The following is a 24,233-nucleotide window of genomic DNA, read 5'->3' as shown; positions in this document are numbered from 1 at the left end:
TTTGAAGATTTCATCCTCTTTTAGGATACTTTCCTCTCTGAATTGGGACAATACATGGGTGCTGTTCTTTGATGCAGCTTCGGGGGATGAAACAGGATCCACCAAACTCAACAAACCCACATGGAGTTGGGAAAGGGAGTGAAGGGAGGAGTAGATGTTAACCGATCTGGACCAGAAATGGAAAGAGAGAGAACAGGTGGGAGGTGCTTGCTTAAAAGGAGAAAAGGAACAGTTTAGAACAAGGTTCAGCAGTTGGGGCCATTGAAACTCATCTCATGGAGTTGCTGTTGGCCCAGCGTGATGTGGCACCAGCTCCACAGGGTTTCTGCATTCAGAGTCCTTATGCAGTCACTTAACAAATGCACAATGTAGCCATGCAACCTTTGACAGCCTTTGAGCTGTCAGTGACCACATCAAAGATAGATCCTGGGGCAAGGGAAGGTCACCCAGAAAGGAGCTATCCAGAGGCTGGGAGAGAACCTGAGGATTAGAGAGGCCCTGTGACCAGGAAAGGCTCCCTAAGGAGAAGGTCCAGGCCCAGGAAAGGCCTGGTTTGGAGGTGGGAGCTTAGCAGAAACCAGCAGAGGAGGAAAAGAGTCAGGAGCAGGAACAGAGCCATGTTGCCTAGGACCCAGGGAGAGGAAGAAGCCAGATATCAACAATAGGGTGTACTATTCAACTCCTGAGCTTACCTTGATCTTTGGAGACCAGTATGGTATTGGGGATTGAAAATTTAGGCATAAACCACTGCTAGACGGTGAAATAAACCTCCTCTATATCCAGTGGGCTTTGAATTTGGCACAGAATATCTCCAACTAGCATAATAATTTTGTTAGACTGTGTAGCCCCTAAAGCCTCCAGGAAAATACCTTCTAGTACCTGAGGGCAGAGGGCATGATTTTCTTTAGTTTAGTAAATCTGATTCTTCATTGCTACCTCAAATACATAACTTTTACTTGCACCCACATCCAGGAATTGTAAGCCCCCTGAGGCACACTAGTGGCTTAGCGCCAACCCCCAAGGACCTCTAACTGTCAGATTCCACCCACAGAACACTCTAATTGCCCTATCTGCTGGGTCCTGTCCTCACCTTACAGAGTAAAAAATCTCAATCTCTGGATACAAAATCCCACCCATCTCTACCCTGGAAAGTTCCACCTTGAAAACTTTATATAGGCCCTGTATCTGTTCACTTTGCTGCTGTTTCTCTGCTCTTTTGTCTAGTGTACTCCATCCCATCATACACACACACACACATACACACACACACACACACTCACTGTATAAATGTCCTGTAAGTTACCTTAGATGGATCTGTAAGTTTGTTGTGAAGTGGGAGCTAGGAGTAAATCCTAGCAGGAGGGGGAGAAAGCAAACGAGTAGGCTGGCTGCAACATGCACACACCCTGCACACCATGCACACAGCCTGCACACACTTTCCACTGGCCCGTGCTTCTCTCAGATCCTTCCTGCAGCATGCTTTGTCTATAGCCAGGACTCAGAATTTTCTATCTCTAAGCTTTCTTTGTTTTCAGCTTACTAGATTCAGTTTTACAGTGACTCAGGTGTCTTTCATGTATGAGTGGCATTAGACTTTTGTTTTATGCTGTCCCACTTGAACTAAAATCTGGCTCTAGAGTTAGGGTGTGGCTCCCTCTCCTCTAGACGCAAGCATGTTTGTTTAAAGGTTTCTTCCAAAATCTCTGTTCCATATCAGGTGAGCCATCAGCTTGTGACAGAGGAAGGAGAGCAAAGTAAAATAAAAGGACAGTCTATTCCCAGTAGAGACTATTCTTTTGGTTTTGATTTAACTTTCTAAAACTCTTATCTCAAGATTTGTAAAACTATTTTGTAAACTTCCTGTACCTTAAGATTTGTAAGCATATTGGGTATGATTAAAACACAGTAAGAGCTGTAACCAAAGAGTTAATTTAAAACTCATAACCCCAGGGTTGATAGTTAAAAATCTAAACATGAGTAATCTTAAAGGAAACATGTGGCATGCTGTCGCCTTACCTGCTGTTCCCCCACTGGAATGGAGGCAGCCACGTGGCTGACAGCCATCTTTGCTAGGGTTGGAAAGAATGGACTTTGCCATGTGACCTCAGTCCTATCTTGATGAAAGTAAGCACATGATCTAAGCCATCCAAGGAAAAAACAGCTCCTCCTAGCTGTGAGGCCCAAACCAGAGGATTTTTTCCACTACTTTTGATGACACCAATGGGCCTCAACCCTTATCTTCCTCTCCAGCCTCTCTGGTTTCCCTTTCTCCTTTCTCAGGCTGACCAGCCAGTCAGGGCTGAGGGAGTCCCTGACTAGGACCCTGAGTGGAATTACAATATCCCAGGGGTCATCCTTGCTAGGGATCAGTTTGTGACTTGCCTCCTGGTTGTCTTCACAAGGCTACTCCTAAAGTGGTAAATTATGAAAAAATCCAAGAGGTCATCCAGGATGTACAAGTTAATCCATCTAAATTCCTAGTCTGCTTCATAAAGGCCCTGTTACGACATACTAGTCTGGATCTTGAGATGGAAAACAACTCATGACCTACTTTCCCCAGAGTTCTCATGATATTAGGGCCAAACTTAAATGCCTTGAGAAAGGTCCCCTGACTCCATAGGCAGAAGTCTTTGTAATGGTCTTTAAGGTATACCATGGGAAAGATAAAAAATCCCAAAACAAAAATACCTGATGCTATCCAAGGCCTTTCAACTGGTCATAACAACTGCCCAGGCCTCCCAAAGCCTGACAACTTCTGGGTCCCTGCTTCACATGCAATCAGTGGAGTCACTGGGCCTGGGCTTGTCTAATCACTCATAAACCACCCAGACCATGCCCAAGATCCCATCAAGAAGAAAATTGGGGTTTTGACTGACCCCATGTCCCTCATGGATCCATCAATCACAGATGGTTCTTCAGCTGACCTCCTAGGTCTGGCCATGGAAAACTGAGGGGGCCTGGACTCGCTTGGCCTGACCACTACCATCTCACACTGGGAGGCTCAGGTATACATCACAGTATCAGGAAGATCTGTCTCTCTCCTTCTGCACACTGGGCCACCTATTTAGTCCTGACAGAGTTTTAGGGACCTGAATCTTCTTGTTCCCCTATTGTCACAGTAGGGTAACAGCTTTACCAGTCTCATCAAACTCCATGATATATATATATATATATATATCCCGGCTCAATACCTACTCTTTCTCCATAGCCTCAGGGGACTTAAACCTCTTATCTCTGATCTTTTGAGAAAGCATCTTCTATGCCCCTTGGACTGCCCACCATGTAGACATATTCCCTGCAAGGCCCTTCAAGTCTCCACACCACATGTTCAATTCTACTTACTAAGACACTTGTGTCAGGATTCAGGCATTATGATGCCTTGCCCCTGTCACCTGGCAGAATGCACTCAGGCAGTAATCTGGTCAGCCCAGGGTTCCATGCGTACTAGTATTCAGGAAGGTGTAAAGGAGCCCTTTAAAAGTCAGACCCCTGCCTACTTATGCTCTCTTTTGCTCTCTCTTTTGTTCTCTCTCTCTCTCTCTCTTTCTTTCTCTCTCTCTCCTGCTTTCTGTTGGCCACCAGGTACCCCCCTCTTTTTCTCTCCCCATCTCTCTCTTCCCCTCTCTCCTTTTCTGTTCCCAGTACCCCCTTTCTAAATAAGTCTTCATTTAAGCTCTATCTGCCTGGCTTGTTATTCTCCCCCGCCTCCCGCCCTGGTCACCCTCACCTGCTATGGAACCTGTTATGCTCTCCCACATGGCCCCTTACCTTGGGACCCCACTCACTTGGGACCCTCACCCGGGACCACTCACGCCCACCCCTTCTCTAGCTTTTATTCCTATAACTGTAACAAAAGAACAACAACTTGTGTTTCTCCAGGTATTTTCTCCTCTACCTTTTCTAATCACTTTTGTCTCCCCTTCTCCTGAACAAGTGTCACTACAGAATTCCCTGCTTTGTTTACTTTTACTATGAAAGCCTTAGGGACAGGTCCTGGGTCAACTACTAGAAGTCTCACAGTCAAGTGCTGGGTCTAGCTTGGTGAATCCTGCTGAAAAGAGGGAGGAAGGATTGTACAAGACAGGGGTGTATGTGGGAGGGTATTAAGGCTATCGCAAGGGAACCCAAGAAACAACCTGGGCTCACAGGAGCCCATAGACTCTGGACCAATGGCTAAGGAGTCTGCATAGGGCTGACCAAAGCCCTCTAATGTGTGGCAGTTCTGTAACTGAGAACATTTTTGAGTGAGAATGGAACTGTCAGCAGAAAGTGCCAGGATGACACTCCACACACTGAAGGGATAATGAACACAGTGTGAGAATGATCTGAAGCCATTTTCCTGACCAAGTACAAAGCAGTGGCTTTCTGTTTGGAGCAAACTATTTTAGCAATTCTAAAGTAGTTTACCTGAACAGAAATGTTTTATAAACTTTTTGTAAAAGAATAAGCTCTATTCTTTTTTTTAATGGAATCATTTTTTTCATTGCATTGCTGAAATGATTTGAACATGTGATAGTAATTTTTGTTTCTTATGCAAGTCTGATTAATACCATAACAAGAACTTTGATTTTATAACACCAGATTATTTTCTCTAATCTTAGGTTTACTACACTGTAAGACTACCTATTTCTGTATTATCTCATTTATAAGTAAAGGGGTCAAAACCATGCTGGGGAAACTCACAGAAACATCTCACCTGAGCAAGTGGGAGCTCATGGACCCTAGTCTGACAGCTGGGGAACCAGCATAGGACCAAACCATAGAAATGAAAAGTATTGGGCTGGAGAGATGGCTCAGCTGTTAAAGGCTAGGCTCACCACCAAAATTATAAGAAACAGATAGTGTTTATAGTGTGGTTCTTTTCAAAGTTTATTAGGTTAGACATACAATAAAGGGCTAAGTAATGAAGAAACGTGTTTTCAAGTTCCATGAAGTGTAATAAACATAAGGCCAACAGGGTGGAAGGGATAACTTGAATCATAAGACAGTCTTAAAATAAACATATTTATTTAACACTCATATTTTTGTAGTAATTTGAATCAAATTTATAAAGGACCTCCCTAGATTTAGTGAAATGATTAAAGGAGAAAAAAAATAAAGAAATGCAATGTCTATGTTGATTATACAATTTTTCTAGCCATTATGATATATTTGGAAATATTTGAAATATTATTTTATAAAGCTTATATATGCATGCTGATATCTTTAATAGTCTTTACAAGGTCCTTTTCTAGAGTAGTACAAGATATAGGTCAGAAACTCTATTCTAAGGAAAATGAGTTTCAGAAGAGGTCATAGACTGTTCCTTCTTTTTAAGAGTGGTATATTAGTAAGGTCAGGCATCATTTAAAAGCTATGTGTTTTGCATTTCACAATAATTGAATATAATTGAACAATCATAACCATGATTTGGTGTTGCAAATTTTACCAATGTGTATCCAATGTAAATGACCTTTCCCCTGTGGCTCTCTATAGTATGCTTTTACCTTATTTCTTCTTATGCTATAGATTGGAGGTTTCAACATAGGAATCAATGCTATAGAATATGGAAATCACTCTCAAACCCTCAGAATTAACTGTAAGTACCTATAAACCATGGTTCCATAGAATACTACCCAGTGAAATGTCTAATGTGGAGAAGGATTTCTTCCTCCCTACGGTATAGGACATCTTTAGAATGGTGGCCATTATGTATATTTTGAGAAGGTAATGGCCAACACAGTGTATGCCAAGTCAAATTTCAAATTTAAGGAGAAGCCCGAGGTTGGTATTAAAGCTGGAGCATAAAAGTGCACCAAAATGGAAGACGTTCACAGAGAACAATTGATAATAGACTTAAAGCATGATTGAAAGATGTAAGAATTCCCAACTGACACCCATGTTCAGGGAGCCTGGTTCAGTCCTATGCTGGTTGCCTAGCTGTCAGACTGGGGTCCATGAGCTCCCACTTTCTCAAGTGAGCTGTTTCTGTGAATTTCCCCAGCATGGTCTTGACCCCTTTAATTATCAACTGCATTCCAAGAGTTCAGCTCAGTGCTTGGCTGTGAATCTCTGCTTCTGCTTCCATCAACTACTGAATGAAGGCTTTGGGATGGCATTTAAAGTAGGTATCTCATTATAGGGGTATTTAAGGTAGCCTCTCCACTATTGCTTGGATTCTTAGTTGTGATCATCCTTGTGGATCTCTGGACATTTCTCTAGTGACAGATTTCTCTTTTAACCTATAATGGCTCCCTTTTCTTGCTCTCCTTTTCTATTCTTCCCCCAAATCAATCTTCCTGATCCCTCATGTTCTCCCCCTACCTCCCCTTTTCTCCTCTTTCTTCTCCCTCCCTCCCCACTCTCCCCATGCTCCTAATTTGCTCTGGAGATTTTGTCCCTTTCCTCTTCTCTGGGGAACCATGTATGTCTCTTTTAGGATTCTCCTTGTTTCCTAGTTTCTCTTGGGTTGTGGTTGTAGGCTGGTTAAACTTTTCTCTATGTCTAATATCTACTTATGAGTCAACAGTCTATGGGACCTCTGGCAGTGGAACCAGTATTTATCTCTAGGGCATGAGTGGCCTTTGGTAGCCCATTTTTTAATGGAGGGATAGTCTCTCAGCCTAGATACACAGGGGATGGCCTAGGTCCTGCTCCAAATAATATGACAGACTTTGATGATCTCCCATAGGAGGCAGCATCCTCCCTGGGGAATAGATAGGGGGAGGGATGGGAGGTTAGTTGGGGGCATGAGAGGCCAGGAGGAAGAGAGAACTGGGATTGGTATGTAAAATAAGATTGTTTTTAATTTAAATAAAATTTTATTTAAAAAACAAAGCAAAACAAAGCAAAACAAAACAAAGGAAAAACATTCTAACTAGTTTCTGCATGCCCTGAAAAAAAAAAACTAATGCAAACGATTTCTAATTAAGAAAAAGACAATGGATTAAATATTTATTAAGCCAAGAAATAAATAATTAAAACTGTTTGCAAAAAAGAAAAGAAAAATGTAAGGATTGTGTGTACAGAGGAATTTGTTCATCCATTGAAATAGGAATCAGCTACTATCTGGATATAAACCATGACTGTGAGTTATTAAAGTGGCTTATAGATGGGTACATAATGGTTTACTGTCTGAGCTGCCAAGAGTTACTGGTTTCAAATATGCTATATACCAACAATTGCATTATAATCCTCTATATGGTATGGACCTATCTTCTACTACAAACTTTTGCAGCATTGTGGGAGTGATGTCAATGTATAACAGATATCAACAAAGGCCAGATGTTTTGAGAAGTGCATGGAAATATGAAGTCTATAATTTGTGTTAATGAGGATCATTTCATTGTTACTCACCATGGTTGACTTGTAGATAACAAAAAACACAATGAAGAAGATACAGCATATGTCACCTTGGACCCTAAGTCGTAGAAGATAAAAGTCAGTGTCTCAGTGACATTTCCCAAAGTCATAACCCCTAGGTAGAACCAGACAAATAGAAAGACAAAAGAGAAATCTTTGTTGTCTTTTGATATAAGATGGTCTTAACTTTCACAATATCTAGTATATTAAGTGTGTCTATATTTACATTGGATAATATTCAAATATGATTTTTGTGCCCTTTCAACAGCCTCCAGCATGTTTTAGTCATTTACTACTTTTATTCCTGGGTTTGGAAAAGGTGGTGAACGCTATCTTGTTGATCTTCCCACTAACTGTCCCTTACCATGACTAATTTACTGATATGTGGAAGAAGAATCACAAAAATGGGACTTCTCTCTTTGTGTATATTGCCTGTACTTCAGATTGGTGGGATTAAAGGTGTGTACCATCATTCTACATCCGTATAGAAGGTTTAAAAAATTTAATTATAAAAATTGATATCATACTTGTATACAATACATATGATCCATTAACCCTTATAAGATGGGGAGAAATACCATAATTTTATTTTTTATTTATTTTATATAACCAAGTCCATTTAAATGAAAACAAACATTTATAAACAATATTTGGGAATTTGGGCGTCATTCTTTCCAAACTACTTCCTGCTGGTAAGGGGCACTGTCATGGGGGATTCTAAGAAGATTCAGAAATCCTGGCTGTAGTCTGTAAGGCTGCTTTGTCCAGCTGTTTTGAATGTAGGATCACCTGGTATTCTGTTTCAGGCAGTCTGGCTTGATCAAACCACATTAGTCTGGAAGGAATCCACATCTTTTCATTTTATGTGAAAACAAAAATAGAAATCCTTTTCCCCAGTAACTTGTCCTTGAACTTAAACTTTGGAGTCAAAGCATTTTTTTTTTTAAATTTAATTTATTATTTTACATGTCAAATCCTAGTTCCCTCTTCCTCCCTCCCTCCCTCCCTCCCTCCCTTCCTCCCTTCCTCCCTTTTACCATCTCTGCCTTCTCACATGTACTCTAACCACCCTCCCCTCCCATCCCCCCACCCCAGTTCCATATGTAGGGGAATGCCATCCAATTGGGGTCAAGTAGATCTGAAAGGTCATGTGAAGTAGGAACTAGGGCTTCTCTCCTGTCTCTAGGTTAAGGCAGTTATCCCTCCATGGGGGATGTGTTCGCAAAGTCTTTTTGTGCACCAGGGATACATCCTGGCTCCACTGTCTGAGGTCCCTTAGACTGCTCAGTCCTTCTGGCTGAGACCCATATTCAGGGGGGCCTGAGTCAGCTATCCAGCTATCAGTCTGGTGGCCCATTAGCTCCTCCTTGTTCAGGTAAGCTGTCTCTATGTGTTTCTGCTGCCTGGTCTTGTCCTCTCCATCTGCATCTGGATTCTACTTTGACTCAGTGTTTATGTATGGGTGTTTGCTCCTGTTTCCAACAGGCATTAGTTGAGGGCTCCCTGGATAAGTTAGTTGCTGATCTCACTCTCCAGGAAGGGCATTTATGGTAGCCTTTCCATGGAAGATCAAATTGTTAGTTGGCAGTAGTCTTGTAGTTCTCTAGACCTTTCTTTGTGTTCAATTTTATCTTCAATATTGGCTCCCTCTTTTATGTTCTCTCTCTCTCTCTCTCTCTCTCTCTCTCTCTCTCTCTCTCTCTCTCTCTCTCTCTCTCCTCTGTCTTCTATTCCTAACCAGGCTCAATCTTCCTGGCCGCACATGTTTTCCTTTCCTCTCCCTCGTTTTCTCCTACTTCTCTCTCCATTAGCTGCCTCCCCCCACTTCCCCTGAGCTCTGGGGGACTTGTCATTTACCAGTTCTGTGAGGGACTTTATATGAATCTCTTAGAATATACATTGTATCTTAGTTCCTCTGGTGGTATGACTTATAGGCTGGTGATCCTTTGATCTAGGTCTAAAATCCATATATGAGTGAGTACATATTGTGTTCCTCTTTTTGTGACTGGGTTACCTCATTCAGGATGATTTCTTCAAGTGCCATCCACTTGCCTGAGAATTTCAAGATACCTTTATTTTTTTTTGCAGAGTAGTATTCCATTGTGTAGATGTGCCACATCTTCATTAACCATTCTTCAATTGAGGGGCATCTAGGTTGCTTCCAGGTTCTTGCTATTACAAATAGTGCTTCTATGAACATAGTTGAACAGATGTCTTTGTTGCATGGATGTGTATCCTTTGGGTATATGCCTAAGAGGGGGATTGCCGGGTCCTGTGTTAAACTCATTCCCATTTCCTGAGGAACCACCATAATGATCTCCAAAATGGCTGTATGAGTTTGCACTCCCACCAATAGTGGAGGAGTGTTCCCCTTTCTCCACATCCTCTTCAACATGAGTCATCATTGGTGTTTCTAATTTTAGCCATCCTGGCAGGAGTAAGTTGGTATCTCAAAGTTGTTTTGATTTGCATTTTCCTGATAGCTAAGGATGTGGAGCATTTTCTTAAGTGTCTTTCAGCCTTTTTGATTTCCTCTATTGAGAATTCTTTCTTCAGTTCTATACTTGTAATGAGTACGGTTTTTCCTCCCGCTGCCTAGTCTTGTCCCGTGGCTGTGCCAGCACCAATTAACACACAGAGACTCTGTATTTGATATAATCCTGTTTGCCTGTTACTAGTTTCTTATCAGCTAGCTCTATCTTAATTATTAACCCATTTCTATGTAGTTCCACGTGGTCTTACCGAGAGCGGAGGAATGGCAGTCCTGTTCTCTCCAGACTCTCCATCTTTCATCCTTACTACTTCCTCTTTCCTCCTTGTCTCCTAGTCCCGCCTATCTTACTTTCCTATTGGCCAACAGTGCTTTATTCATTAAACCAGTATGAAAAACATATACAGAATGACATCTCCCATCATGTACCCCATTTTTTAATAGGGTTATTTGCTGTTTTGCTGACTAGTTTCTTGAGTTCTTTGTATATTTTCGAGATCAGCCCTCTGTCGGATATAGGATTGGTGAAAATCATTTCCCAGTCTGTGGGCTGCCGTTTGGTCTTGTCCACTGTGTCCTTTGCCTTGAGAAGCTTCTAAGTTTGAAGAGGTCCCTTTTATTAATTGTTTCTCTCAGTGTCTGTGCCCCTGGAGTTATGTTTAGGAAGTGGTCTCCTATACCAATTTGTTCAAAAGTACCTCCTACTTTCTCTTCTAAGAGGTTCAATGTGGCTGGATTGATGTTGAGGTCTTTGATCCATTTGGACTTGAGTTTTGTGCATGATGACAGACATGTGTCTATCTGCAGTCTTCTACACACCCTCATCCAATTGTGCCAAGCACCATTTGTTGAAGATGCTGTCCTCGCCCCATTGTATAATTTTAGCTGTTTGTCGAAAATCAGGTGTTCATAGGTGTGTGGGTTAATATCTGGATTTTTTTCAATTCGATTCCATTGGTCTACCTGTCTATTTTTATGCCAGGCTGTTTTCAGAACTACATCTCTGTAGTAGAGCTTAAAGTCAGGAATGGTGATGCCTCCTGAAGTTCTTTTATTGTATAGGGTTGTTTTGGCTATCCTGGGTCTTTTGTTTTTCCATATAAAGTTGATTATTATCCTTTCAAGGTCGGTGAAGAATTGTGGTGGGGTTTTAATGGGGATTGCATTGAATCTGTAAATTGCTTTTGGCAAGATTGCCATTTTTACTATGTTTATCCTACCTATCCAAGAGCATGGGAGATCTTTCCATTTTGTGGTATCTTCTTTAATTTCTTTCTTTAGAGCCACAAAGTTCTTATTATATAGGTCTTTTACTTGTTTGGTAAGTATTACACCAAGATACTTTATGTTGCTTGTAGCTATTGTAAAGGGTGATGTTTCTCTGATTTCTTTCTCTGTCTCTTTGTCGTCAGAAAAAGGTAGGGCTACTGATTTTTTTGAGTTTATCTTGTATCCTGCTTGTTTGCTGAAGGTATTTATCAGCTGTAGGAGTTCCCTGGAAGAGTTTATTGGGTCGCTTATGGACTTTTTTTGGTTGGAAGGCTTTTGATGACTGCTTCTATTTCATTGCGGGTTATAGGTCTATTTAAGTTGTTTGTCTGTTCTTGATTTAATTTTGGTAAGTGATAGTTATCCAGAAATTTGTCCATTTCCTTTGAATTTTCAATTTTTGTGGAATACAGATTTTCAAAGTATGACCTGGAAATTGTCTGGATTTCCTCTGTGTCTGTTGTTATGTTCCCCTTTTCGTTTCTGATTTTGTTAATTTGCATGTTCTCTCTCTGCTTTTTCATTAGTTTGGATAAAAAGTTTGTCTATGTTGTTGATTTTCTCAAAAAACCAACTCTTTGTTGCATTGATTTTTTTGTATTGTTTTCCTGGTTTCAATTTTATTGATTTCAGCCCTCAAGTTGATTATTTCCTGGCGTCTACTCCTGTGGGGTGAATTCGCTTCTCTCTGTTCTAAGGTTTTCAGTTGTGCTGTTAATTCTCTTATGTGACTATCCTCTGTTTTCTTCATATGGGCACTTAGTGCAATGAACTTCCCTCGTAGCACTGCTTTCAAGGTGTCCCATAAGTTCGGGTATGTTGTATCCTCATTCTCATTGAATATTAGAAAGTCTTTAATTTCTTTCTTTATTTCTTCTTTGATCCAGGAGTGGTGCAATTGCACATTGTTCAGTTTCCATGAGTTTGCAGGTTTTCTGCTATTTGTGCTGTTGTTGAATTCCAATTTTAAAGCATGGTGGTCTGATAAGATACAGGGGACTATTCCTATTCTCTTGTATCTGTTGAGGTTTGTTATGTCTCCTAGTATGTGGTCGATTTTAGAGAAGGTTCCATGTGGAGCAGAGAAGAAGGTATATTCTTATGTCTTTGGATGGAATGTTCTACAGATGTCTGTTAACCCCAGTTGAGACATAACTTCTGTTAATTCTTTTGTTTCTTTGTTGAGTTTCTGATTTGTGGTCCTGTCTAGTGTTGAGAGTGGTGTATTGAAGTCTCCCACTATAAGTGTGTGAGGTTTTATATAAACTTTGAGTTTTAGTAGTGTTTCTTTTACAAATGTGGGTGACTTTATATTAGGGGCATAGATGTTCAGAACTGAGACTTTGTGTTGATGGATTTCTCCTGAGATGAATATGAAATGACCGTCTTCATCTCTTTTGACTAATTTTGGTTTGAAATCTAACTTGTTAGATATTAGGATAGCTATGCCTGCTTTCTTCTTATTTCCATTTGATTGGAAAATCATTTCCCAACCCTTTACCCTGAGGTAATGTCTATCTTTGAAGCTTAGACGTGCTTCTTGTATGCAGCAGAAGGATGTATTCTGTCTTCATATCCATTCTGTTAGCCTGTGTCTTTTTATAGGTGAGTTAAGACCATTAATGTTGAGGGTGAGTAAGGACCATTGAGTGTTGATGCTTGTTTGATTTAGGTTTGTTGTTGGCAGTGGTATTGTGAACATATTAGTTCTGCTTCACCCTTGGTTTCTGGTGTAGTTGGATTATCTGTTGCCTACATTTTTGTGGGCGTAGTTACCTTCCTTGGGTTGGAGTTTTCCTTCCAATACTTTCTGTAGGGCTGGATTTGTAGATACGTATTGGGAAAATCTGGTTTTGTCATTAAATATCTTGTTCTCTCCATCTATAGTGATTGAGATTTTTTCTGGATATACTAGCCTAGGCTAGTGTTCTCTTAATACTTTTAGAACATCTATCCAGGACCTTCTGGCCTTGAGGGTTTCCATGGAGAAGTCAGGTGTAATTTTGATAGGTCTGCCTTTATATGTTACCTGTCCTTTTTCCTTCGCTGCTCTTAATATTGTTTCTTAATTCTGTATGCTAGGTGTTTTGATTATTATATGTCGAGGGGTCTTTTTTTCTTTGGTCCAGCCTATTTGGGGTTCGGTATGCTTCTTGTACTTTCATGGGCATGTCCTTCTCCAGATTTGGAAAGTTTTCCTCGATGATTTTGTTGAATATGTTTTCGGCACCTTTGAGTTGGGCTTCCTTCCTCACCTTCCTCTATGCCTATTATTCTTAGGTTTGGCCTTTTCTTGGTGTTCCACATTTCCTGGATGTTTTGTGTTAAGGATTTGTTGGATATATGATTTTCTTTGGTTGATGAATCTATTTCTTCTAGTTTATCTTCTGTGCCTGAGATTCTCTCTTCCATTTCTTGAATTCTGTTGGTTATGCTTGTGTCTGTAGTTCCCAATTTTTTGCCCAGTTTTTCTATTTCCAGCATTCCTTTGGTTTGTGTTGCCTTTATTTTCTCTATTTCAGTTTTCAAGTCTTGAACCGTTTCCTTCACCTGCTTAATTGTTTTTTCTTGGCTTTCTGTACTTTCCTTAAGGAATTTGTTCATTTCTTCCACTTTTTTGTTTGTTTTTTCCTCCATTTCTTTAAGGGATTTTCTCACATCTTCTTGAGGGCTTCTATCATTTTTATGATGGTAATTTGTAAGTCAGTCTATTCTGCTTCCTCTGCTTTGTTGTTGTGTTTCGTTCTAGTTGGTGTAGATTCCCTAGATTCTGGTGGTGTCATGCTTGTCTTTTCTGTTGTTAGGTGTTTTCTTGTATTCCTTTCTTCCCATAGTTTCTTCTAGTAGGTGTTAGTGGGGTCTCCCCTTCTCTATGGTACTTCCCCGGTGGGTTTATGTGGGTCAGAGATTCAATATCTGTAGCTCTGGGTGGTCCAAGTTCTCTAGGAAGTCTCTCCACAGACAGGGACCCAAGGATGGGGTCAGGGCTGAGGATCCAGTAGAAGATGCCACAAGCCAATGGCTCTAGCCAATGGCTGGCGGAAGAGGACAAAGGCTGAGCTGAAACTTGGGAAGGTTTTGCAGGAGAGTCGGATCTCACTAGAAACTGGTACTCTCCAGCTGAGGCCTCTTTCTTTAAAAGAAGCCTGGATTTGGCAGTCAAGGATCTTGCTGGCAGGAACTCACAGTGGACTGCAGAGGTAGGCGGATCTCTGGGAGGGGCCTGGGACTCCAGCAGAGGACTGGAGGTGGGGTCAGAGACCAAGCAGGTGGAAATTACTGGTGGTCCCATGTGGATAGGCAGGTCTCCTTTCAGAGTTGCTCCAAGAAGTCTCCGAAGTAGGGTGGACTGTTGGCTCCACCCTCTGTCCCAGTGCTCAACCAGAGCAGCAGGACCGAGGGCAGGGTAGGGCACAGGGTAGGGGGGTCAGGCTCGCGGTGGGATGGGTGGGGGTGTATCAGAGCTCAAAGGGTGCTCTCGATGTGGGGACAGGACACAGGAGCAGCAGGATCAGTGGCCAACCCAGGGAGTTCAGGGTGGGGGGAGGTTGTAGGGGGAGAGGTAGCCCCGATTGGGCCCAGACTCACCTCTGGCCAATAGCTGGCAGAAGAGGACAAAGGCTGAGCTGAAACTTGGGAAGGTTTTGCAGGATGGTCGGATCTCACTGGAAACTGGAACTCTCCAGCTGAGGCCTCTTTCTTTAGCAGAGGCCCAGATTTGGGCAATTTTATTTTTTATTAGTACTACTTAAAAAGAGGCTTATAAAGCATACAGAGCAATATCAACACTTTATTCAGATAACTGGATACACCTCACTAGTAGAGTACTTAACCAGAATGTGAGAAATCTTAGATTTCCTTCTCAGCAGTAAAGAAACAGGTTTACATATTTGATAATTTGTTTTTTAATAGTCTTTCAGATATTATTGACAATCAAGGAATCCCTCCATGTGACATGAACATTTGGGACATCTCCCCATGCTAATCAAGGGCAGAGCCCTGTCGCTTTGCCTGTTGAGTCATGTTGACATGGAGACCATGTTTTCCACTAGAGACATTTGTTTCCTATGTGCCTCAGGGCTTCTATTACATCTTGGTTTCTTAGGCTGTAGATGAGGGGGTTTAACATGGGAATCATAATACCATAGAACACAGAAGCCACCTTCTCCTGCTCTTGAGATTTGTTAGTCCCATGAAGCACATACATGTATGAGAGTGTTCCATAGAATATGGTGACAGCAGTCATATGGGAAGCACATGTGGAGAAGGCTTTTCTCCTTCCTGAAGCAGAAGACATTTTTAGAATGGCAGCCAAGATAAATGTATAGGAAAAGATGACAACAGACACAGTGAATGTCAAGTTAAATCCCACAAAGATTGTCAATACCATGATATTGAGGTCAATACTGGAGCAAGATAGGGCAAGGATTGGTGGTACATCACAGAAAAAGTGATTAATGGCATTGGATTTGCAAAAGTTTGATAAGAAAGTAAAAATTGTATTTACAGAGGCATTTAGGAAGCCCATAGTGTATGAACCAAGAAGCAGTAGGATGCATAGTCTCTGGGACATGATAACAGGATAGCGTAGTGGGTTACAGATGGCCACATAGCGGTCCACAGCCATAGCAGCCAGGATGAAGCAATCACTAGTTACAAAGGTACCATAGATCAGTAATTGAACTATGCATCCACTGAAGGAGATGGATGGTTTTGTGCTAACAAAATTATGAAGTGTCTTGGGAGTGATGGCAGAGGAGTAACAGAGGTCAACAAAAGCCAAGTGCTGCAGGAAAAAGTACATGGGAGTGTGCAGGGAAGAATGAAGTTGGATGAGCAGGATCATGCCAATGTTACCCACTAAGGTGGCAGCATAAATCACTATGAATACCACAAAGAGGATGTGCCAAAACTCGTGTTGATTAGCAAATCCCAGGAGAATAAATTCAGTCACTTTTGTGTTATTACTGTGTTCCATGGTTAGCAGAGATCCAGTATCAGCTGAAAATTGGCAAAGGAAAAAAATGGCAGAGAAAATAAGCCCATTTTGATTTGTTTTTTGAAATGTTAAAATACTTTTGTAATGACTTCAAAGAATGTTTTCCTTTGTGTGTGTATGCATGTGTATTGGGGGATGGGTGTATAGGTGCACATACATGCAAGTGTATGTGTGTATTTGAAGGCCAAAGGTCAATGCTGGGTGGCATTCATCAGGTCTGTATATCTTGGTTTTGTAACAGGGTATCTCATCTTTTTGGAACTTGATGTGTCAACTGAATTGGATAGCAATGAATATCAATGATCTCGACTCTTTCTCCCTAGTTCTTTGAGTAAAAGCAGTGACCTTTATGTGATGGATGCACTAGTGTTTAGTGCTGTTGATAAATATTCATGTTCCCATATCACCCATTATTATTGTTAACATATTACCCATATTGTTTCCTACTTACTCATGAAATTGGTGTTGCCTTGGATGTTTGGTTCAGGAAAGTAAGTGTCTATTTTTGATTTTTTTAACAGAAAAAATTTTAATGTTCTTATATTTTGACATCTGTCTTTTCAGTAAATTGCCTGCCTTTGGCACCAGCTGTGTGTCTTTCTCTTCAGTTGATGTGTGGGTGATTTTTGATTTCTCCAATTTTTTGAATTTTTTTTCAGTTGCCAACCAAGATTTTTCATATTCTAGTCTCTGTTAACTTTGTCTATTTTGTCTTTTCTGGAGCATAAATAAGCAGATATGAAATAAGAATTATTTTACCTTATGTTCTTATGAAAAGCTTAATGACTGATCATTCTGGCCTCATGTTGTGTTCTTTTGAAGAAATTTATTGTATCCCACTACTTTCTCAAGCTTATTTTTCTGGCAGAGCCAAATGCTGAAATAAAATGACTTTCTCTTTGCCTCGCTTTACAGTGAATAATGTAGATTGAATTATGCTACTTTGTATAATTTTTTTCTATAACTATTTTTATACAATGTTGACTAAGTTGACTAAGCAGCCAGAGTGTGATTGTATGTGTGTGCACAAGTGTATATATGGGTACTTGTATGTGTTTTAGAAGGATTAAAATATTTTAAAGCATTAATTAATTTGATTTAATATTTACATAATAAAAAACTTGATTCACTTACAATTTATGTAAAATCTAGCATGTATTTATGGAGAAACTAACTTTAATTTTAGTGAATATAGGTTTTCATTCTTTGAGAATTCCATATATGTAATCAATGATATTTTATTATATTTACCTCCATTTTCTTATGCACTACACATATATTCTTCCACTATATTCCCTTCCCAACTTCAAGTGCTTTTCTTTAAAAAAAAATCCCCAAGTCCAATTAGTCCCAATTATATGTTCATGGAAGTTGGTCTACTCATGGGGGAACAGAATCCAAGCATTATACATACCTTCTAAAGAAATTAGTCTCTCTTTTCTTAAGCAGGGATCAACTGATGATCATTTTTCAGCAAGATATGGTACTTATAATAATTACCCCCCATTCAGGAATTATTAAAAAGAATACTCATCAACTCATTTCAAGAGGCTAAATTAGCATAAATACCAGAATAAGTTCAATATGAGGAAAGGAATGTAAAACTTCACTAATCTGGGATTGTAGATGCAAACATCTTAAATATAGCCATGATTACAGAGATTAAATTTAAAACTTCACTAACTTGGGACTGTAAATTAGAGCATATTAAATTCAGCCATGATTACAGAGATCAAAGCAAACATCAATAAATGTCTATTACTTTCCTTTCTAGATTTTTACTTAACTGATAAATTAGAAACAAAGTGAATACAGGCACCATACTATTGCTTTTAGACATTGGTGGAAGACCTAAAGCAGGTAGATTGGCTTACAGATCCTGTTAGTTTTGGCAACAGATGGAGGTCATGTTTGAGGTACTGTAGGATTGTGGGTCATGGGTTTTAACAAGTTAGGTGTTCCTTAAATGCTAGGGTGTTTTCAGATTCACAAACCAAGTGTGCTATTTCTCTTGTCTAGATACAGTGTAAATAAAATGAAGAGAAGGAAGTCTCTCATAAGTTGTATTTGCAAGAAAAAAAGCATAAATGGAAAAATCATTTTTTCCTAAGCAACCAATACCAAGTTACAATGATCTAAGGAATGATAACATGTTTAACATTAGAAAGTTAGTTGCTACAATTTTCTTCATTGATATAGAAAGGATAGCAACCATTTCATTTCAGAAGATATCAAACATTATTTAACAAAGGTTGATAATGTTTCTTGAGAAACATTAGGGAACATGAATGGGGAGGAATTATATTACCCTCGTAAGTGGTTTCATAAGATTATTGTAATGAGCATCATCATTACCAAAAAGTGCCTATAAATGAAGGAATAATACAAGATTTCCAAAGTGACCAAATACACACACACACACACACACACACACACACACACACAGAGTATGTTGTATTTTCAATGTTTTTTGAGGTCCAAGCTGGGGAAAAAGATATGAAAAGAAATTAAACATAATTATAAGAGAAGAACCATGACCATTATTATTTTTAGGTAATCCAATTATTTGAGGAAATAATCTGATAAATTCTTAGTGGAGATATAAAGTCATTTAATATTAGACTTATATATAAAAGTATATATAAAAGATTTGCACTATTACTCAACTTTGGACTCCATGTTATATTATAATATTAACTTGTTAGTCAAAGTATGTCTAAAGGTGCCATAGTGGCATGACTGTTCCATAGGAAACCAACAACTTTCTTATTGGATCTGAGTCTGTTTTAAGGAAGGGAATACATATGTGTTATTGTAAACCAGGTCAAAAGCCTATGGCTAGGAGAGTCATGGCCCTTATATGGGAATCTACTACTGATGTTTTGCTAAATGAACATTTAGTCAAACTGCCTTGGAAATGCTTATGTTTATACATAAGAGAAGCCTCTTTTAGCAATGGTGGTCAAAACAGATGCTCATTACTTATTAATGTGCTGAAAGTAAGGGACTTTCTGGTACTCAGCTCTAAATGGGACATCTATATTACCAATTCTGAGTCCCAGGGAACATTGTTTAAGAGTGCTAAGGAAAGACTGTAAGAGCTAGAAGATGGAGAGCAGTACTATAAAATTCTATTTTCTGGTTGTGATGTGACTACTGCAATTATAAACACACAATAGCTATGACCACTTGCAGAAGATCCTCATTGCACACAAAACACAGAAGGCAAGAGGATGACAAGTTGGGAAAAAAGAAGGATTTTTAACAAGAATGGGAGGGGGTGACAGAAGGTAATGAGGAGAGGGCATGATCAAAATATTTTGTGTATGCATAAGAAACTATAAACCTCAACCAACTAAGAATTTAAGCAATAGGGGAGAGGTTATGTTAAATAACCTTTCCCTATAATGAGATTGATGGTTACCTTAATTGCCATCATAGAGTTTCCATCCAGTAGCTGATGGAAACAGAAGCACAGACACACAGCTAAGCACTGAGCTGAACTCCTGGAATCCAGCTGTAGAGAGGGAGGAGTGATGAGCAAAGGGGTCAAGACAGGCTCGGGAAACCCACAGAAACTGCTGATCTGAACAAGAGGGAGCTCATGGACCCCAAGCTGACAGCTTGGAAACCAGTATAGGATGGAACCAGCCCCTTGAACATGGGTGTCAGTTAGGAGGCCTGGGCAGTTTATGGGGCCCCTGGTAATGGAACAGCATTTATATCTAGTGTACAAATGGACATTGGGAGCCCATTCCTCACAGAGGAATACTCTTTAGGCCCTGCCCCAAATGATGTGACAGAATTTGATGAACTCACCCTTTCTTTGGAGCAGAAGAGAGATGACATGGGAGTTGGGGGGGGGCATGGAAGAATGCAAAGTAGAGAGAACTATAATTGATATATTGAATAAGATTGTTTCTAATTTAAATTACAAAGAGTAAAAAAAGAAAACCTTAATCAAACCAAACTAAACAAAAGCAAAGCAACAACAATACACCTAAAGAAAGAAAACAAACATTTTAGCCAGATTTTAAAATCTAAATGTAAATATGAGTATGTTCATATTCCTTATTAAGGAAATAACTTTTTCTAAAGGCTTGAAGATATAAACTCACTAATTTCTTGGATATAAATGCAGAATTGTACCATTATATTTTCCTCATATTAATCTATAAATTCTCTGTAGTTCCAGTTACATATTTGAGATAATTTTATATTCAACTTGAGAATTCTACGTGGAATTTGAAAAGAAAATAAGTTGAGGGAACAACTTGCTCTGCCAGACAGCAGAAATTATTATGAAACAGTAATTATGAAGACAGCATGGAACTGGCTTGAGAGTAGAAAAATATGTCAGTAAATCTGAGAAAAACAAACTATGTAAGCTCCCAAAGCAAGGAGCCAACCAACAGTCCTGCCCAGCTATGATGCCTATAAACCACATCAATGAGCAGCATGGCACAATAACCCTAAGGGTGCCAGAGTGACATGCATACTTTGACAGTAACCAACAGCTCTGTAATTGAACTTAAGACCCACTTAACAAGAGAGAAACAATTCCTGTTACTGGAAAGTTAGCTAACTACTCAGTGTTAGTGAAGTAGTCATGGATATTGGAGAAGAACCTAGAAGCATCACTTTACTAAACCAGCATAATCTCTAACAGTAATCTTAACATTTGTCCTTATGTTCACAGATAAGTGTAGTTTTCACTCCTAGTTATGGAAACTTCTCTTTGCAACAGATGAAGACCACTACAGAGACCCACAACCAATAAAAACACAGAGCTGTGGAGCCCAGTCCTAGTGGCAACATCTATAAAATATGCCTGTACTTAAGGCTCAGGGAACATTGTAGAAGACAGAGTGGAAAGATTATAAAATTCAGAGGATCAGATTATTTTCTGTGAGATTTTATCTCCTAAGTATATCAATAAAGTCTCACAGGCATGACTTTCTAAACATGAGTGGAATGGGAATGAGACCAATATGCATGCCAAAGTGGACAGGGAAAGCCCACAAGGCTTCAAACCCTCTCAAGGAACATCAATCAATTAAGAAATGCTGATAGTGGGAGAAATTATCTTCTTCCTGGAAGAACACAGCAGCACCAATGGTCAGTCTTGAAAACATGCATGCAAATTACAGTATATAGAATGAACAGATTATATTTAGGAACATATATGTATATATAATATGCATGTATAATAACAACTAATGGGAAAAAGCCATAGATTTGAAAGAGATCAAAGAAGGGTATATTGGAGGGTTTGGAGGAAGGAAAGGAAATATAGAGCCACGAGAGATGTTAATATACGCTGTGGTGCTATAAATGTTTATGAATATGAAATGAATATGAAGAAATATTGAATTCCAACTTTATGCTTTACAAAAGTTGTTTCCTAATGTATTATGGATTTAAACACATACATTTTTTGAGAAAGCAATGTTGACTACTTGTGATTTAGCAATACAGAAAAAGTTCAGAAAACAAAAGTCATGAATATAAAACATTATGAGACCAGAGAGAGGGTTCATAGGGTAAGAGCACTTGCTGTGCAATCACCAAGTTAACATCCTTGCAAAAAGTTGGACATGGCTACACAGGTGTCTATAATCTAAATAGAGACATAAGGATTGCTGGGGCTTATTGGCTATGAGCCTAGGTCCAGGTTAAATTAGAGCCATTTTCTCAAAGGAATAAGGAGCAAGACAGCCAGCATCTTCCTCTGGTATACACACACACATACACTCAGATATACTCACATGCACCACTCCCACATAGACCTTTACCATCTACAAGCAAAATTTTAAAAAATATATCCCTATTAAAATATTCAACAGTACCAAAGGAAAAAGATTGGAATTCAGTAAGCAAATTTGTTTTCCACACATATAAATATTAAAGGTCGTGTACATATATGTATATATATATGCATATATATATTGTATATATACATATATATATATATATACAATTTTTATGAATTTATGAAAAGGACAAGTATAGAAGAAAGAAAAATTAAATGTTCAACAGGAATATGTAAAGATATATAGCTCACTGTTAGTCAGGCAGTTATATATGCAAACTTCATTAAAATGTAACTTTATTTATCAATTTAAATTACAATGTTTTGTTGAGAATTGTTTATACACAGGAATGCATTTTTTATTAGAAAAGTAAATTAGTTGTTATGTTGAAGATATGCTGGAAACAATTAAAACAACCTATGTTTCTACTGACCAAATTTCCAGTACAAGGTAAATATTATAAATACATTAATGACCACATCCAATGGCCATTCATATTTGTATACATTTACATGCATGTTTTTACATGATTGTATATAAGCATAAGAATGTATATAGTCTCACTTTTTAGAGAAAGAGATGATCAAAGAAAAATCAGCAAGTGAATTGATATGTCTGTAAATCTTCCCAGCAACCCTTAATTAATCAAGTTTCAGAAATTCTACTCTAATTAGCTGTCAGGAATGGCAGGCAGACCTATGGGCAGCTCCATAGGTTCTATGGTGAGTTTTGTATAAGAAAATGTCTGTAGTGGTAGGCATATAGCACACTGAGTTTCTATGACTCTTTGAAATACCATGAGATAAACACAGCAGTACATATTTGTGAAAAATATAACCAGGGCTACCAGAATCCTTTTACTTAAAATAATATACAATATTTTGGGTAAGACTTTTCTAGAACTCAGGAAATAAAGCACATGAAGACACACACACACACACACACACACACACACACACACACACACACACGCACACGCACACGCACACGCACACGCACACACGCACACACGCAAGCAGGCATGTATTCGCTGGCCACAATGAGGGTATTTGCTAATCAAATCAATTCAGGGACAAGATTTGGGAAGAGAATACCTGAGTGTTCTGAGCGAGTTAACCTTCCGAAGAGTCCATACACTTCCAAAGTTAATTTAAAGTCACAGTTGTTGAGGTGTCCAGGCACAAACGGACCTGTGTGTGATTCTCACCCACAGCTTCATAGTGATAAAAGACTTCACTCTCTCTGGCTCAGTTTTGACTCTTGTAAGATGGTGTCACAGAATTACTTAAGGCATCATGTTTTCTCTAGGGACTAATGAAAGCAAATGTGTGGAAAAAAGGTTAATGAAACTACAGTAGCTTCCTTTTACAGACTGATATTTGAACTCTCAAATTAAGATACACTTATGGAAAGTTGCCTATATCATATTGCACAATGAGAAAAAGTTCTTCCAGTTTTATATGCACAGTGTGGAGTGTTCAAAATGTGTTTTATACATTTTTACTTCTTTTGCAATTTCTCTATTTTTTCATTTCTCTATATAATTTTGACTATACTACTTCCCCACCTCCCTACCCTCCCAACTTCATGTTCTTTCTTATCTCTCAAAACAAAACAAAAGAACATAAAAAAAGAAAATCAAACAAAGAATCAGCAATGTAAAAAACTAAAACTGTACACACACACACACACACACACACACACACACACACACACACGAATTCATGAGCCCATTTTGTGTTGCACGGAACCTGCCCTGGAATGTGGTTGAGATACCCAGTGACACTCCATTGGAGCATACTGATTTTCTCTTTCCCAGCAGTTATCAATTACAAATAGCTTCTTGGTTGGGGGTGGGACTTTGTGTCCATTTTGTTCTTTCAATACTGAAATTTTGTCTGGTTTGAATCTGTGGATGTCTTGTTTGCTGTCACACAATCTTTGTGTTCATAAGTGTATCAGTCCTGTTGTGTCTAGAAGATGCTGTATACATTTAGGACAGATAAAATTTTCTGGTGATTATTTTAGTCATGAGGGGACAAGACAGACAGAGAGGGAGAGAGAGATTAAACTGTAAACTCAATTCTTCATCATTTACATTCATGGTTGAAAGAAACTCACCAAACACAGGGCACTAAACAGGCACTCAATACTGTTATACACATGCAAACAAAACACGAAGGGAGTTAAGATTCATCCTGCCATTCCATTATTTGATCCTTTGTAAATTCTAATCTTCTCTAGTCAATTCAGTGCAATTCAGTGTCCTCACCCTATTTCCATGATGGCACCATGGAGGAAGTGGAACATTCTGGAACTT

General features: G+C 39.2%; 1 protein-coding gene across 1 annotated transcript; it reads right to left on the bottom strand.

The window, feature by feature from the left end:
- Positions 1-15,149: 15,149 nt before the first annotated feature.
- On the bottom strand, positions 15,150-16,082 carry LOC127222319 (olfactory receptor 5AK2). Its single transcript, XM_051184329.1, has one exon. It carries the CDS (start codon positions 16,077-16,079, stop codon positions 15,150-15,152), a length of 930 nt encoding a protein of 309 aa, XP_051040286.1. The 5' UTR covers positions 16,080-16,082.
- Positions 16,083-24,233: the final 8,151 nt, after the last annotated feature.

Source organism: Phodopus roborovskii, unplaced genomic scaffold, assembly GCF_943737965.1.
Source record: "Phodopus roborovskii unplaced genomic scaffold, PHOROB, whole genome shotgun sequence".
Lineage (NCBI taxonomy): Eukaryota > Metazoa > Chordata > Mammalia > Rodentia > Cricetidae > Phodopus > Phodopus roborovskii.
This window is presented reverse-complemented; position numbering and strand designations above follow the sequence as displayed.

What these genes read in the sequence shown, in the direction of transcription:
- LOC127222319 (XM_051184329.1), bottom strand. Translation starts at nt 16,079, where the DNA reads ATGGAACACAGTAATAACACAAAAGTGACTGAATTTATTCTCCTGGGA.